At 46.1% G+C, this 17,778-nt stretch overlaps 1 protein-coding gene and 1 long non-coding RNA gene across 2 annotated transcripts; one reads left to right on the top strand and one right to left on the bottom strand.

Annotated features, from left to right (window-relative positions):
• The first annotated feature begins 430 nt into the window (after positions 1–430).
• Positions 431–8,318, top strand: LOC144123617 (uncharacterized). Its single transcript, XM_077656422.1, has 5 exons — positions 431–596; positions 1,988–2,333; positions 3,201–3,454; positions 5,329–5,821; positions 7,808–8,318. The coding sequence occupies exons 1-5, from the start codon at positions 542–544 to the stop codon at positions 8,046–8,048; spliced, it is 1,389 nt and encodes a 462-aa protein (XP_077512548.1). The 5' UTR covers positions 431–541; the 3' UTR covers positions 8,049–8,318.
• Positions 8,319–8,884: 566 nt separating this feature from the next.
• LOC144123618 (uncharacterized) lies at positions 8,885–14,614 on the bottom strand. Its single transcript, XR_013313122.1, has 2 exons — positions 14,191–14,614; positions 8,885–10,485 (listed from the first exon to the last, which is right to left on the bottom strand). It is a non-coding gene; the product is annotated as an uncharacterized LOC144123618 (long non-coding RNA).
• Positions 14,615–17,778: the final 3,164 nt, after the last annotated feature.

The raw sequence follows: 17,778 nt of genomic DNA on the forward strand, positions 1-17,778 counted from the left end.
CACTCTAAGTTATCAGTGCCACTTCCGGTCATGTGGCCCACCATAATTCTATTTTGTGCCACTAGCGAAAGTCTTAGCAGCTAAATGATTCAGACTGAGTATTGCTGAGAGTTTACAGTTGTCTTAAACTGCTCATAATGTGTTATCTCTCTCCGATTCACTGTCTCTCAAAAGCTAGAGGCGCAACAACTTCCTTCAACGTGTCTGGTAGCGCAGATATTTTTAATGTACTCTCCCTAACCGAATCTTAAGATAGTATTCCGAAACTATGTGTTTTGATGGTCGTATCAGCAGATGTTCCAGCGTGTTACAGGATCCGGCCTGAGCTCACTTTCGCACTTGACTGAGAAAAGCCAGTAGGAAGCAAGATATGTTATCAACAGGGAAGGTCCGGAGGCATAAAACCCGCTGGTGTTGCAGAGGTTCCATCACAGCAGCTTTCTTTAGAGGATCGCACGACATCCACTCGGATTTAGCCGCTGTTTACTTCTGGGTTTTCTTCAACTAGAGTTTCTCGGAAAAAAACTGCGGTTCCAAGGCCATGGCCTTTACGAAGTGCTTCCTTCTCGTTGTTCTTGTACCGGCCTCGATGAGCGGTGAGTACATTTTATGCCGTATTTGTTCTCGCTAAAACGCTATTCATTTTCATCTGGCGTCCCCTGTTCGTTTCGTAACAAGCGTTTAAGAACTATACTACCAATACCTTTCTATTCTGCTTCAAATGTCTTCTGTAGGGAAGCTGCCTTGGAGAACGCAGAACTTCTGAGACCTTTAAATCGCAATCATGTGCAGGGTGTGTCAAAAGTCGTCAAGCCACAGGGCTTGCTTTTCAGCACCATTTTATGGCATTTAAGACGCCTATGAAGCTACCAAGGTTCTCAGTGGTAAGAGTGATATTTCTCCTACCCCCTGCAGAGATTCTGAGCTTCGGGGGTGTCGCGAATGCCCCACTATATTTCCTTTTTTTCCCTGTAAGAAAAAGGAAAAAAAAAGATTGTCCTTTGCCTGGTGCCTTTGTAAACTTCTAGGCTTTGAAACCTGTAGTCTTGTATGCAGTATTTATTCTTTTTTTTCTGTAATCTTGTAACGGGATATATGCAAGTTGTTACTGTTGCCTTTGCCTTTGGGGGATGGAGCGCTGTCAAGCTGTGTTAAAACAGCTTTTTCTCCACCCTCCCTTTTCACTTTCTGTGTGAAATAAATAAATGTTCAAATTCAAATTCACTACACGGCTCAAAAGCCGGCACTAAAGCGTGGGGAAATGTTGACGCATGCTTTTCGCTGGTTTAAAATGGTAATTCCATACTTAATTCTTTCTCTGGTTATTAAATGCCTAATTAGAAGTACAGTCTGTACTTTTGGCTCCTTAGGCCGCGACGTTACATAAAGACGGAAGGAATCCTACGTAGAAGTTTGTTAATAGCATACTTTAACTACTGCTCAAGATTTCCGCTTAAATATTTTATTTACAGAAAGCGTATTTCCCGCCCTCGACGTTCGATACAGTTTGCACCTTTACGTGTCTTGAAACAAAGAGAACCACTTCAGCGTCAACTAATTCTATGCCGCGCGTACACTGTCTCGTCTCTTCGCACCTAAAAAAACGCGACCTGATAGCATGAGTCGGGAAGTCAGGTCAAAGAACCAAAAATGCGCTCCACCACTTACAATGCTATTACACTTTGAGATTTATAGTGCGCGGTGAAAGATGAATGAGAGAAAAATAGGAAAATGAAGAAACTGGGCCCGAAGACGGGTCAGTATTGTTCGTGTTTCTATGGACAACACTCACTATGACGCCAGTGCCCTTTTCGTCACTCTTTGCCTCTTATATTTAAACCACTTAGAACCTTAAACTCTAGATAAGCCACCTTGGACAAATAAACTGACACCTCTCAGGTCGACAATCTATCTGAGTGGAAAATAGTGAAGGAATAATTGTATTTATCTATCGCTGTATGTGTGTTTTCTTTTGTCTCTTTTTCAGAAATCTGCAGTCGGCACGACTCGCTTATTGATAGAGGTCTGGAAAAGGTGCTTCGGTCTGACCGATTCTCGGAAATAACTTTGCCAAGCTTTTTGTACAACGAGGAAAACCTATTACGCGTAACAGTAGACTTCTCTGGAGGCAAGCTGCATGGCTTTCGCAACATTCGAAAAAATGGACAAAGTGTGTTGAACGTGAGCGATTCTGGCAGCCGACTGACCTTCCACATTGAAGGGGGACCCTTCGAAGCTCATTACGATGCTGCCGTGCGGACAGCGCTTCAGCGAACCACTTTAGACCTACGGATCTCGGTGCCTCTAATACAGCTCTCATTCACCGCTCAAGAGTAAGTGACGCTGCGGAACGCGCCCCGGTTGCGTCAAGGATTATCCGTTCCTTAAAGATATCAGGCGGCCGTTGTATTTTGTTTCGATAAAATAATGACTGGGAGCTCATCGTAGAGGTTTCGTATTAAATGCAGTCGGCTTCTTTCACGTCGCGAGCATGATTTGTCGCAGTTATGTTGTGGAGTAATTTCGAAATGATTTGTGTGCACTTAGTTTTTGTGAAGTCGGCGAGATCGCCGCAGTCACTGCATGACCTTGCCAGCAGAAGCACACCTTAAGTCTTCATTTCAGCCAGATGCGCAGGACCTTTATAACGAGGCGATTTAAACGCTAAGGATTCGTCAAGCCAACCATGACAATCGGTTGCATTTTCTGTCGAGCGACACGTGTGCAACAGGACATGAGGAAGACAGAGAACGGAGCCTTTGCCAAGGCGTAGTCCTGACCAACAAAATATGTTCACACAACGCGGCTAACTGAGGTGTGCGGAGATCTTAACCGACTAAAAACGAGATTCAAATTGGCGAAACAAGCATTGCACGAACTTGCGAATCAAGCATACGAAATACCTAAAGGCACTCAGAAGCCCTAATTTTCTGTATGCGTGTCTCCAGTGGCGTTGGCGTGAGAAATGTTGGGAGAGTTGTAGACCGCTCTAAGAAAAATTATAAAATTAACTTATTCACTGTACACTTCCCAGGATCGGTCATGGTACGATATACTCGTGTGAACAGCAAACTCATCTCTATGCCACTGCGAGCGGACAGAGAGGAAATTTATGTTTTCTTGTACCTCGGAGGTAGTTTCCTCGAGGTAGTTACCTCGAGGCGCCATCGCTTGTGTACCAATGCTTGCGGCATTTCTAGGCCCTCGCCAAACGAGCTTCACCTCGAGCTGCACGATATGCGGATGGCCCGATTTCGCCTCCAGTTCGACGACAAGGGCGATGTCCGCTTGAGCAGCGTTTTCTACAACATGGTGTTCGACGAACTGAGGCCTTCCATTGAAGTCAACATTGGCCAGATGCTGGCTCAGGAACTTCGAAACTTGGCCGTGGAAGCCCTTCGGGCAGTAAAGGCTTACGCCGCGATCAGCGCGTCGCACGGCACGAGAGGAGGAGGTGAGGCAGACGATTTGAGACGCCATCAACCGTCGATTTGCGAGAATGCTGTGGCCCGGATAATTATTTTCCTTAAGCATAGCAAAGATGCAAGAGCTGCGCTACTTGCGATGTAGAATTGTAGAATTTCTTCCGGCATTAATACGTTGGCTTCCCAATGGCAGCTTTTTTTTTTTTTTGTGCGAGAAGCTGATGCATCAATAGCAGCCTGTGAGCTTCGAAGCAATGCAGCGATGCGACAAACGATAGATAGGTGTCATTGGCACGTAAGTAAAAAAAAAAAAGAGGAAGACGGAAACAGAGGGAGAGTGTGGTTTGCATCCTGTGACTAATCATTCGGTTATTGGCCAGTGCTTAAGTTTTATCGCAATATACCGCAGCGCGAAGAAAGCTTCGCTGCCTTATATAGCAATGTGGAAGACAGCGACATTCAACATTGCCGTGCTATATCGATAAGCTTTAAAATATAAAGCATAGTTTGATATTATTCTTCTAGTTTTTGCCTATTTTACTGCGAAGTTGTTACGCAGCGTATACTATTGCTTACTTAGTTTGTTTCTTCTGCTTTCCTTGCATAAAAAAAAAACACGCTCTGCATTGTGTAATATCTCCAGGAAAAGTCCTATCAGGCTTTGCCAGCCTTTAGTTTTCAACGCATCCCAATTCGCCACTAGCCGCCGCGGTGGTTCAGTGGTTACGGCGCTCGGCTGCTGGCCCAAAGACGCGGGTTCGATCCCGGCCGGGGCGGTCGAATTTCGATGGAGGCGAAATTCTAGAGGCCAGTGTGCTGTGCGATGCCAGTGCACGTTATAGAACTCCAGGTGGTCGAAAGTTCCGGAGCCCTTCACTACGGCGTCTCTCATAGCCTGAGTCGCTTTGGGACGTTAAACCCCCATAAACCAACCAAACAAACCCTATTCCCCACTGTAATTTTTTTTCTTTCGTTGCAGTGTCATGGGGAGCGAAATCTGATCTTTTTAAATATCGCTTTATGAGGCGAAGTCTAAGCTCTATCTTGTTCCTGTTCAAGTTATTTACTTAATTTTTAATGCTGCTGTTAGGCCTAGCGCATTTCTTCAAATAAGTTTATTTCTCACCCTTGCTTGCTTCTCCTTTCTGGCTGTAATACATCCTGCAAAATTTACATTCTTCTTGCTCCACGGCATACTTCATGTTCGTGTTTATTATGACTGCACCCGATGGCGGTGTTGTTTTATTTTACTATTCACTAACGCCTTTATTTTCTGGTAACGTTTACTTATACTCATGACTTCTTTTACGTCATTGTTTCATTTGTTTCCTACCACTCTACTATACACATGTTTTTGTTACTGACTCGCGACGGTGGCTCATGGCGTATTCCAATCACAGATAGGGAGCAGAACCCTGAATCTGTGAAGGAGCGCAAAGTCCCTCTCGGCCAATAGTGACCCAGGTTTTGAATTCATACCGCCCCTTGAAGCTCGGGTTTGGGTTGGTGGTGCTAGAGAACGTGCTCATGCTCGCCGATTGGAATACGACATTAGTGGCTATGACTTTCGGCTGCTTAGCCCAAGGACGCCACCTCTTTTCAATGTAGGTGTACGCTAAATGACCCCGAGCTGGTCGAAATTAACCCAAAGCCTTCCATTACGTCTTAATTCACAACCCGTGTGCAACTTCGATATTTTAAATGCCAGATACCACCACACCAAGATTTAATTTTGTTACTCCTCATTCGGCTCTGTGTTCCAGTACTAAGGCCACATATTGGTTTTTCGGTACACTAAATAAACGCTGGCATCACTTATACTATTAATAAAACCACCACCAATTACAATACTACTGCCCACTGCTGACCCTTGTGATGTGCGACCTATCCTATTTCGCTACAGGATCGATGGCTTCCGGAGACTGGAGAGAGGCGCCTGGCAGCTCTCACAGCTATCTGGCACCGACCAATGGCAGCCAGTCCGGCGGCAGTAGCACCGGTGGGGCGTACGGTAGAGGTGGAACCCTCCACAGGCTTCCGGCGAGGCGACTGCTGCCCTTCAGAGCTGGGATGCAGCGCCAGCGCGATATTTTCGAGGGCTGCCTCAAGACGCTAGTCCTGTCCGCGGGCTTCGACCCAGCGCCGCTTCCAGGCGACCTCGAAGCATTCAGTTTTCCTACAGGAAGCGTGGCGGTCGTCGAGGGCAACATGACCGGCCTCTCCAGCATTCGAAGGAAGGGCGACACCCTGGTGGCGCTAGACAGTTGCGGTATGCGAGCTCGCTTAAATCTGGTATTCAAGGGCCTGGCGATCACAGCGACAGCGTCGAGCAGCGGATTCCTTTGGGGATTCGACATCAAGGTACCCGAAGTGGAAGCACTTCTAGAAATTAAGGAGTAAGCGAACCTCTTTATATATCATACACACGTACAGCACCTATCCATATGGAGAGAGAGCCTATAGTGATAGTCCGATTCCTTTAGCGTAGCAACTGCACGTATAGAGAAGTCTTGCCATTAGCAACATACACTCAGAACAAGAAAATATGAAATTTCTGAGCGCATGCTTTGCGCTTGCTCAGAGTATCAAGGCAGGTATGCTTTAGACAGCTGCATCAGTGATTGTTTCGTACTATTGCCAAAATGGTACTCGAATTGTTTGATGGCCACAAACTTTCCCAAATCTAGGCATGTTTTGTCATCGGAAAGTGCAAGAGCAGAGTTACGAAACTGTGTGGAAGCTTGGGCGAGTTGGTGGCAATCCACTTTGAAAGGCACGGACGCAGGGTGTCGTCTCTTTCCTGAGTCTGTGTCAATTCGCGCTGTTTCATAATGAAACTGTGTTTCGTGACAATTTGTTAAAATTAGGAGATACGATAACACTTTGTTGACCGACTGGTGGCCACAGTATTTGTGCATAGCCTACTAGTGCGAATCAAGGACATTATAACTAGAAGTACGCGAGAAGAGAAATCGATGATATAGGTGTCGTATTGATACATGGTACATTACATGACACGCGAAAATAACTGGAGTGTTGCAGCAATACCGGTCACAGATGCTTGATCAACGCCACGGGAACAAATGGTCCGTGCCGCGCCGGGGAAAAAACATACAGTGCGCAGTAGGAGATTGTTGGCTCTTCGTATCAGGAATAGCCAGATAACACAGCATAAAACATCGAAGATATAGCTGAGGCTTTAGGCTTGGGCTTTCGAACCCATGCTTCTCAAATTCGGCATACCCTGGAAACCGCGTAAGTGAGCGGACACACAACGATGAGCCCTACATTAGTATTGTTTAGGGAAAGAAGCACGGAAGCAGCCCTTAGCCGGCTGTAGCTGAACAACCACCTAACGCTTTGAGTGAAGCTGCAGCGGCAAAAAATGAGTTTGCGAGAGGCAGAAGGGGGGGGGGGGGGCACCACAGCTGAACTTCAAGCGCAAACAGGGACTCTTTCCCATAGACTTCCTTCTACCAGATGCACATTCGTGTCTGAACTCGTTCAGCCGGCTTGGCCCATCTCAGGACTTTAAATTTTAAACTGTGGCATTCTCTCTTGAGCATCAGGAAGAAGGACGGATGGTAGCCTCCATAGAAGCCAGGTTCGAATGGTAGAGACTTTTGGTCTAGCCAATTGCCCATAATTGTCCCGTGCACAAATTTTCTTACTGTTACAAATTTTCTGTTTTCAAATGCAAAAAAGTAACAAAGCGGGTTAAAGATATACGTACGTCAAAAACAGTCAATACGTCTTCACATACGTAGAGAAGCGGCCTATATTAGTGTTCAGGAACATTTAGCTGTTGTCGCAGTTCAACTGCGCCAAACCAAATGGTGCTCACCACGGAGGTTATTAATCTATATAATAGCATTCAGAAACGTTAGAACAGAATAGACCGCTCCAGACAATCAAAGGGCTTGAACCACATCGTGAAGCAAGCAGTGACTGTCCCCGCCATTCAAAGTGCGTTGACATCACTTTTAGCAAACATGGTAGAGAATTGTTTATTAATGCATTGCTTTCGGGATCAATAATAACTATTGCTAAATAAAGAATTTCTTTTTCTTTCGCACACTGCATTAAAACTCTAGTACTTCATCTGAGAAGGGTAAATAAAAACTTCTTCGTGCTGTTAGGTTCCATGGCGTTTTGGTAGCTTTTAGTGACCTCGCGTTTTGAGGCTACCGCGCACGACAGCTTAAATACACAACTAGAGAAAGCGATAAAGGCTCGATGACCAGCCCATATCACAGCAGGCTAGGTGTGCCATTTGCCTGAAGCCGTCTAACGCTCCAAAACACCACCAGGGGGACACATGTTTTACATGCAACGAACTGTCCGCTGCCTTTCACATTTAAGCGGGTTTAAACTTCTCGCAGGAACAACGCCCAGCTTGAGATATTTGCCTACAAGCTGAACTTCACTGCGCCTGTCACGGTAACAGCGAAGCTGCCCAGTGCAGTTGCCACCGTAGTAAACCTCTTTGGCGGACTACCCGAAATAACACTCGGCGCAGAGGAGCTCAAGCAGCTTGAGGAGTCATCCTGGAAATACGTGCAAAGAATTGTTTATGCCATCCAAGAATCCGTCACTGATCCCCCACTTCTTCCAAAACTGTAAAAGAGACGACGACCGTCGTTGCTTCCCAATGTGCGTTAGTTCTTTTGTATACTGACAAAAGCGAGTCTACTCCTGATCGTGCGTATTTGTGTACAATACCCAATAGTATTGAATAAAAACTCATAATTTTTGGTTCAGGGTCGATAAGGTGTCACCGACAGCACTTTTTTTAAGGTCACAGTGTGACCCTTCGCTAGGTCCTGCAGCAGATCTTCGACGTAATGAACCTGCTCACAGTAAAAATAAGGACTTAATAAAGCTAAGCACTGTTTTTTACTTTCCAGCCATATCTAAATCTCAACTGCAGATTGTCATTATTTAAAATATCCAGCTCTGGCATCCGCAAACTGCAGTATTGCAACGGAAGCCGAATGGAAATCGCAAAAGGTAAAACCAGATTGCGCAGCTGACGAATATGCAACTGAGAGCTTTAACTAAAGACGGAACAGGTTGACGGAAGCGGCCCCGCAAGTGTCTTGGTCTGGTGTCTGAAATCTTGATGACGATTTGCGAACGTCAAGCTTCTTGAATTTTTACAGGCTATCAGTGATACCAGCGCATCCAGACATGACTTGAAGGTAGCAACAGCCAAAAATATTCGATTGGAGAGCCCTCAAACGGGTAAACATATAAGGGTTGTTCTGCAGAAAATACTCCATGCGTAGCGATGAACACGCACCCGACCGAAAATGTGTCGTAATGAAAAAAAAGAGCAGAATTGGGTTCTTTTTATTATTTATTTCATTTTGACGAGAGCACATATTTTCCTGTGACCATATTAGGATAACGGAAAAGATATTCAGCTTAAAACAATGAAAATAAAAGTGACCTATGCTTTTAAGTCGTGGCATCGTATATGCTGATGCAGCAGGTATTGTTAGTCTGATTCGATAAGCTGGCTTTAACCAGGAGTGAAATCTTGTGCCAAGAGCGGCTGAAGCAGACTGCGGAAAAACATTCTAGTGCCTGTGGCTTCGTTCATGCTGTATTTGTGCTCTTCTGAACAAACAGGTCAAGTTATATAGCCCAAGAAATTCCTTCCAGTAGCTGGGCAGTATGGGTAGCCTTCAATGCGATGTTTTCAAGTTTTTTTTGGCACCCTCGGCGAAATTTTGATTGATCGTTTATTACGTCCTGTCTCTGGCCGATTCTTTGCGTCACGACCTCTTAGTTTCACATGTGTTGTTTGAAGGTTCGTGCAGCCATTCCCCTGGAGAAACCACCGCGCCTAAAGATGATTAAATTAATCGTTTACCACTAGAATCTGTCCTGGTACGGACACTTCGGTTAACCTGTTTAACGGGCGCATGTTTGAAATCTGCGGAACTAAGAGAAGAATACGCTTGTGAGGATGCAAATGATTTAATTCAACCTTAAAATGTAACAGTACATTTTGACAATAACGAACCTCCACAGTTCGTGGTCAAGACAAACGAGCCCTTCGAAGGAACCCTCTAATCTCGACGATGTTGCGAATACACATTGGGAAAAAATTTTGAGCTCGAGATCTCGCAGGGAGAATCTTGCAATATCGCTGCTAAGTTCAACGAGCTACTTCATATAGCCGCTGAGCGTGTGGAAGCTAGAGAAGAGCCGCTAAAGAGACTTTTGGTGCAGACATATTTTTCAGATGCACACCGAACGGAAATTTTCGTGCTTGCTAAGGCTTCACGTGAGCTTCCTGCTGAAGAAATTTCTCTTACGTTTGGATTTATTGCCAGCCTTTTTTCCTGAAAAACTTTCACGAGGAACTGAAGTGAGAGAGAAGTCTTCATGTGAGGATAATTCTGAGCCCTTCGAATACTGCAATGACGATCCTGGGGAAGAAGCTCCCGAAACAGCAGATGCATCAGAAGATTCTGTTCCTGGACAAGACGATGATGACTGGGAAGCTTTGCTTGCAGCGCCGTTGGTGCCTGCACTCAGCGTAAAATTAGCAATCCCTGATGGTATGAAATTGGATTGGGAAATGGAATGAGAACGGGTTGGTATGATTGTCGGCTTCAGAAGCGGTGGGTGCTTGAGTGTGCGACGCAGGAAAGTCGCTGCAGAGAAAGATCGCGGCGATCTCGGAGGCCGGTCACTCCATGCGCTGCCACTCTGATGCAACGGTTGGGGCACGGAGTTCAGATTGACGCTGAGATTCCTGGCCAGTTGTGTCCCGCGTTCCGACCGACGCAAGAGACCTCGCGGTATGCGTCCTGGTAAGTCGTTATCTGTCACCTCGTTGTCTGATGTCTTCGCCAGATACGTGGCGGTGATAGCGAGACTAGATGTGATGCACAGAATGACCATCGTCAGTATCCAGTAGGAAGTCGTGGTCCACTGCGTACGCCACGGCTCGATGGCTTGTAAATCAGGCCCTGCTACCAGGTCCGGGTCGCCGGCCGAGGCCATGCCATTGTTCATGGTGCTCGTTCTGGGGTGACTGCGGCCCCTGCGAGTGGGGTTGCGTTGATGATGACAGGGCACTCGGGTACTGCTATAGAGACTTTGGGTATAACGCGAGACAGTTATAAGGAAATATCCTCGAAACTGGCTTCTGCATAGAATTGTAGCTTCTTGGGGTAGCAACTGAGAGCAGGCAGAATTAAAGAGGCACTCGGTGTTAAACAAAAAAAGATCTACTGACAAACCCGCGATTAGTGTTGAATTATTTTCTTGTTTTTAGATATCGTGCAGCTAAGCCTCTCTATGAAGGCGTTTTACTTTTGCGACGTCATAAATGGAATCACCATGCTATGAATTATGATAGGAATCGAAAAGAGACCACAGGAACGATTTCAAGGCCCTCTGAGCGGAACCAGCGATGTAGAGCTTGGAGAAATGCCCCTCCTACGTAGGGTGCTTTACAGTATACTGGCGTTTACGACACTAACTAGCTGTGAAATAAGTTTTGAATTAGAAATAATGGGAATGACGCAGGCGTTTTAAGCAAGCAAAAGAACTGGCACGCCATACTACGCAGCAGAATGATACCGTATGAAGCTTTAGGCTGGCGCATGTTTTTTGCCTTCCACATTTTCGCACTTCTCATTTCTGTCACAAATATTAACGTTCCCACATGCGGAATGCCATGGTAGTTATACGCAGCAGTCGTCTAGGGACACTGTCAGCAAACCAACCGGACAATTGAGTTTTATAGTGCCAACCCCCGGTCTCAGTAAGGTATCGGATGCAGTTTAGTTTTAAGAGAACCTGTTTTTGAGAGCTTGTAGGAAAACGGTGTCTCAGAAAAGGCCTTTATTCACTCTAGGCACAGGTAATTAAGCACGATATACACATTAATATCTTATTGTTTGTGATGTATACATTGTTCATTGTCGAACAACAAATGAGTGGTCATGTTCTGCTTAACTTCGGTGCTCGATACTTGTGTTGTCCTAATTTGTCAGAATTAGTAAATGCAGCCACACCTCTGGAGTCAAGCAAGTTTTGTGCATATTTAATTCTATCAAAAAGTTTCATAGCACCTTTCCACAGTTTTTTGTTCTGATAAAAAAGGTATAGAAGGGTTCCATTTACTTTTTACGAGGCGTCTCGTATACTACGCAGTGGCGCTAGTTTTTGACATATTTATATTAACCTCTTGCGTTCTTGAAATAACCTGTTCATCCCGTTTTACTCATGTCGCTGTAACCGCTGTGCAGTGGAAGCGGAGCACCTATCGTCCAAAGAAACGCTGACTGTTCAAAAGTTCGTAAGGCAGCCCCAGAGCAATGAATCCTTGCTATATCGCACGGCGCCGCTTTCTGAGGAAGTTTGCCTCAAACAACCTCTCCGTCTGCACGTTTGACACCTGGTAGGGGTGACCAAAACAAAGACGCAAGTTACATCTATTTAAAAAAACAAAGCTAACAGAGTACGAAAAAAAAAGATCGCTAAGTATGCTAAGCAAAATAAACAAAAAGCAGCAGAAGAAGGCTGTGAGGGTAACGTTGCTGTACGTTCAGGCGGTATTTACTTCGTTTATGAGTAATAATGCGCGTTTTATTCTGCCACACTGAATTGAACCGTCAGTGTAGCTATTTAAAAGCTACAAATAGTTTCATATCCTTCCTTACACTTGTATAACTGAAGGGCAGCAGTTCACATTTTATGCAAGAAGCTGCCTAAGCTTGACGCACACTCTTTTTTAAGCTGCATGCACCTATCGAGCCAAGATGAACCCAATCGGTTGCTTTGGCCCACGAATCCGGTCTCACGAATTCGGTCTCACGTCACGATCTTAACAGAAACGTACGATCAACAGGTTATCTACGGCACCTCCATACGGGCTGTGGTCGATCTCACCGAGTCTAACTGGACGCTGTCCGATAGTCTTGTGTTCATATTGCTACGGTTGTGCAATATCTTGCAAAAAAAAAGACACCCTGTGTCTGTTTTAAAGAAAGAGAGATTAAGCTTGCAGACCTCTTGCCTCCCAGGTTTGAACTGCGCACTGCCTATACAAGCGAGAGCAGCTCACCCCCAATCCTACCTCGGCCACATGACCACATTAGAGGCGTTCTTCAGGTAACACTTGTTGCGGGGCTAGTTGGTGCATAGTTTTATATGTACAAATGTTAGCGCAAAAATAAGAGACAATCACAAGAAAGGTGGACAAGACAACGCGCTACTGACAACTGATTTTTTATTGAAAGAAACACATAATATATAAGTTCACCGTCACACCAACTATCAGCTGCAGCAAACGTCAGAAAGATGAGTAGGGTCATAAAAGCGATGAAAGAAAAAAAATTCTAAAAACATGACTTTGTTAAAAACGATAAGATCGGAGAAAGAACAATAACAGGCATGCCACGTGGTGTAAAGGGCCAAAGAAGCATGACTGATTTGGATCTGAAAGAAGGACGACCAACCAAAAAGCATTAAAACGTAAAAATCCAGAAAAAAGCACGTGAGACAAGGAAACCATCTAAAAGGCTTTGTGCACTCAACCCTTCAGATTACATTGGAAAAAAAAAAGAAACCACAGCACCTGTACACGTGTTCCTATCAGGAAAACTTTCATAAAAAGGCTTCTTCGCTTTTATACAAGAATACGGAAGCATCGCTAACGGCACTCAGGCCCGTTTTCCTAATTAAAAAGGCTTCTTTTAATTCGCGGGACACTCGCTCCCGGCCTCTACCTAAAACTACAGTTCTTTCAAGAATGGGCCCGCAGGTGCTTTGTTCAGTCCTTACAGTGAAGAGGCAGATTAGAACCTGTTCCCGTCCCCATCGAACGCTCATGCTCCCTCAACCTTTCATTTAGGCAACGCCCCGTCTGTCCAATAAACACTTTGCCACGCGCGAGTGGTATCTGATAAACTACTCCTTCATCGCATTCTACGTACCTATGCGCATGCCTGGTTCCGCAGGTTTTTTCCTTTCTTTTTTCTGAGTTTACACGAGGACATAATGAGGCCAGCTTACAGGGAGCAGAGAATACAACTGGAACTTTGAATTTAGATGCAACTTTTTTCAGGTTATGGGCAACGCGGTGGGAGTATGGTACCACTTCTGGCCCAATTCTATCCTCAACAGGCATAGGCTGTTTACGTTCCACGCCTTTTATGCTGTGGAGAAGGGACTCCACCACACCAGTCAGGACAGACTGAGAGAATCCTGCATCCTGAAGCCTTACCATCTGCAAGTGGAAGCCCCTTTCCATGGTATGACAAGAGGATTTCGCAATGGCGGCGTTTAAACCTGACGTTTAAACACCACGTGTCATGCCTGTTATTGTTCTTTCTCCGATCTTATCGTTTTTAACAAAGTCATGCTATTAGAGTTTTTTTCTTTTATCGCTTTTATGACTCTACTCATCTTTCTGACGTTTGCTGCAGCTGATAGGTGGTGTGACGGTGAACCTATATATTATGTGTTTCTTTCAATAAAAAATCAGTTGTCAGTAGCGCGTTGCCTTGTCCACCTTTCTTGTGTTTGTCTCTCTTTTGCGTTAACATTTGTACATAGAGGTGTTCTTCACTGCGTTCATCATCATGAGCAAATGGGTAACCGGTCAGCAGGTGAACGCGCGAGCTTTTGGTTGTGACACTTCGCCAACAGACACCGGACCAGTGCGCCAATAACCCCGATCATTGTCTCTTGACAGGCACCGCTGTAAAGCTGTAATGATGGAATGTTGATTTCATACCTGATCGAAGATGTCCAGGAAGAACTTGCGGACAAAAGTGATCGTGAACTGGACGAGATCATTGACGAGAACGCTGTCCTCATCATCGCCGAGACCTCGAGTGGTCCTCGAGTGCCGGTGCGACATGATGATGCCATAGACGGAGGAGGCGCTGCGACCGAGCTGCCACTAAGGCAGTTTTTTGCTGGCTGCGGCGGTGACAAGTACGGGCCGAGGCAGGGACCAGGAAGGGCACTGCAAGTCTTCGCGGCACTTCTCACTGGATGCAAGGAAGCACGCAGTGGCCATCGGGCAGGCGCCACGGGGGCCCTGGAGGTCCGCCGGGTGTCACGCACACCACAGGATCCAGGATACATTGTGCTGCCGTAGAGTGGAATACCCTGCTTTAACGGCACAGGAAGTATCTCAATGCTGTTCTTATTGCCATTTCGCTTCTTCTTCCTCTTAAAACATGGCACGCAGGTGATGATGATGATGTCCTCCTCTTCTGCTTCTGTGGTCTATTCTTCGTCTTCATAGCTCACTAATGGGATATGGCTGCAGGAGAACATAACCCTAGCCAATTCCCCCCTGTGGGTATGTCCCATTCCTTCAGAGGCGACAGCAAAAACAACAGAAAAGAAAGGCATTTTATGTGTTTTACAGCCCTTCTCTTTTTCAGGAGTTACATTGTGGTCCTACGACAAAGGAAAAAATAAACAGTGTATAGGAGTTTTGAGAAACACTTGAGTTCGTTCGAAGCGAGCTAGGGCGAGCCCTTGCAACGAAACGCTTCAAATGCCAAGTTTTCTTTCACTGAGATTAAGCAACCACGGCAAGCAGTGCTAACGCACACGGTTTGCGGACGCTGTTTCTGTTTCGATACAGGTGAACAATTCTCCATGTGGTGGTACCCCTCCCTCCGTTCTATAGGACGTGGGAACCTGCATGTATGTTCGATTGGTATTGATTATGGATGCCCTTTAGTAATGAGTGATTGCAGTTTGCTGAATCAAGATTATTGATATATCGATCTCACTAATCGGTACCGATGTGCGTGCGCTGCAATTTTTCTGGTGCGGGATGTCCACAAATCCGAATGCAGATATAGGAGCGAGCTATCATGGTAGGCAATGAAATCTCCGGAATAGCTAAGATTTCCCCTTCGGAAAGCGTCGCAAAGCCGAGCTGTTATTCACTGCATCCTATGAAAATTAATACACGTCATAGAAATTCGTCTTTACCAACATTGCACACCTTCACTTTGAACACGAACCTGCTTACGCGAAGTCGCATATGTTTGAATTACTCTCAAAAGAAAAGAAAAAGAAAGAGAGCACCTTGATTGACAAATATCACCATCATCAGCCTGACTACGCTCACTGCAGGGCAAAGACCTTTTCCATGCCTCTCCAATTAACCTTGTCATTTGCCAGCTGAGGCCACCGTATCCTCACAAACTTCTTAATCTCATCCGCCCATCTAGCTTTCTGCCGCCTCCTGCTACGCTTGCCTTCTCTTGGAATCCACTCCGTTACCCTTAAGGATCAGCGGTTATCTTGCCTTCACAGTTATTTTCACAGCACAGTATTTTCGCATTTATTTTCGCAGCAGTGTCTACATCGCAGCACAGTATCACAGTATTTTCAATACTGCGCTGCGATATTTTGAAATCTTTTTTGCCTCAACTTAACATGTACCCTAAGTATACAATAAAAATTCCCATTGGACGCCCGTCCTTGGTGTTTCGTCGTCGTCATTGTTCAGTGCTGGCGCTGCTTTGCACATTCACGAAAAATAATTTGGGACCGCCTTTGGGACAGGCGATCACTGGAATGATTTCTTCAAGGAAGCGTGAGATAAAAAAAAATGGCGGTGGTTTAGTTCTGGTTAAACCTGGAGTGACGCGATAGCTACAGCTGGCCCACTGGAATTTGGTCACGTGACGAACCACGTGATCAGCCACGGCGCCGCGCCGCCGGCAGCTGCTTCGCACCACGTGACCAAACACGTGACAGCATGGCACCGCCGCCGCCCCGGCGCTGTCACGCCAAAGGCTCGGAATGCTACGTAATGCAGCTATCGCTACAAAACCTATGGCCAAGGAATAACAGGGGCCTTACAAGGGTTACAGATGACGGAACTTCCCAACGATATTCAATGCGGTGTCAGCGTAACACGAAATTTCACGCGCGTGGTTCACTCGCAGTGCTGCCGACGGAGCGCCTAAGTTTGCTACAGGTCTCTGTTCCTTGTGGGTTGTGCCCAAAACATAGCCTCGCAGGCACACACGCGTTTTGTAGCGATAGCTACATTACGGTAGAACTTCGAGCCTTCAGCGAGGCGGTGCTGCCGCCCTATGGCTGCGCCGCCACGCTGCCACGTAGTTAGTTGCGTGGTGCGGAACAGCTTCCGGCCGCGCAGCGCCGTTACTGATCACGTGGTTCGTCACCTGGTTGGCCACGTGACCAGCCCCGTGGTGCGGAGCAGCTGCTGCTGCCGGCGGCGCGACGCGCCGGCGAAGCCGAGCTGCCACAACTGTGTGCATGCGCCGTGTCAAGTGGGACGAAGATGAAGGAACGCCCATCGAAACGGAGCGGCGAAAGACTGACTTTGCCGTTCAACTGAGCGAGTTACACTCGGCCAGCTGTAGCTATGGCGTCACTCCAGGTTTAACCAGAGCTGAACCACCGCCAATTTTTTATTAGCTCAACAGACCTTATGATTAGTTTATACGCTTCTATACTATTTGCTCGCCGACATCCCGCACTTTCCACGAGAGCAGGTACTCAAAATATAATCGAGCTCCTCTTTGTTTTAAAATGTAGTCCCCTTTTATTTCAGTCGTCATATAAAAAAAGGCTGCATGCTTCCGATCCTCTGAGGAGTGCCTTGAACATGTCGTATTTCTCGCAAGCTTCTTAGCCGGACATGAAGTTGAGAAATTTCATAGCCAGCAGCCCTTGATTCACTGAGCTCTTGTCTGGAAGACAACTCTGCAAAGAAGAAAAGAAGTTGCCTTCGTCCTTGTGAAGGCAATCGTGACAATGTTCTTATATCTCAAAGCAAGTGTTTCGTTTAATTTTAAAGTTGTAGCGGTGGATCAGTGGTGATAGTGCTCGGCTGCTGACCTGAAATACGCGGGTTCGATCTTGGCCAAGACGGTCAGATTTCGATGGAGGTGAAATGCTAGAGGTATGTCATTGCATGTTAAAGAATCCCTGGTAGTCGAATTTATCCGGAGCCCTACACAGCGGCGTCCCTCATAGCCTGAGTCGCTTGGGACGTTAAACCAAAACCAAATTAAAGTGTGAGTAGAGTAAAAATAACTTCAAATTTCTACTGGACGTGGTTTCCGTAGGTTAGTTGTATTGCGCGTTGAGCGCTGTAGAGCTTGCAACGTCCCTTTTGGCAGCGACAATTCTACGGCCGTTTTAGACCAGTTATTACTCGGGGGTTATCTAGCTCTCGCTGTCACACGCATTACGTGACATCGTATCTGCTCAAGCTTTTTGTGTTTTTTTTACTGCCGCATGTAGCCTTGTAGGCCACATCAAGCTTTGTTCATATGCAAGAGAAAAAAAAACTGAGCCCAGAAATTTTAAGGAG

This window comes from Amblyomma americanum, chromosome 3 (genome assembly GCF_052857255.1).
Source record: "Amblyomma americanum isolate KBUSLIRL-KWMA chromosome 3, ASM5285725v1, whole genome shotgun sequence".
In the NCBI taxonomy this organism is placed as follows: Eukaryota; Metazoa; Arthropoda; class Arachnida; order Ixodida; family Ixodidae; genus Amblyomma; species Amblyomma americanum.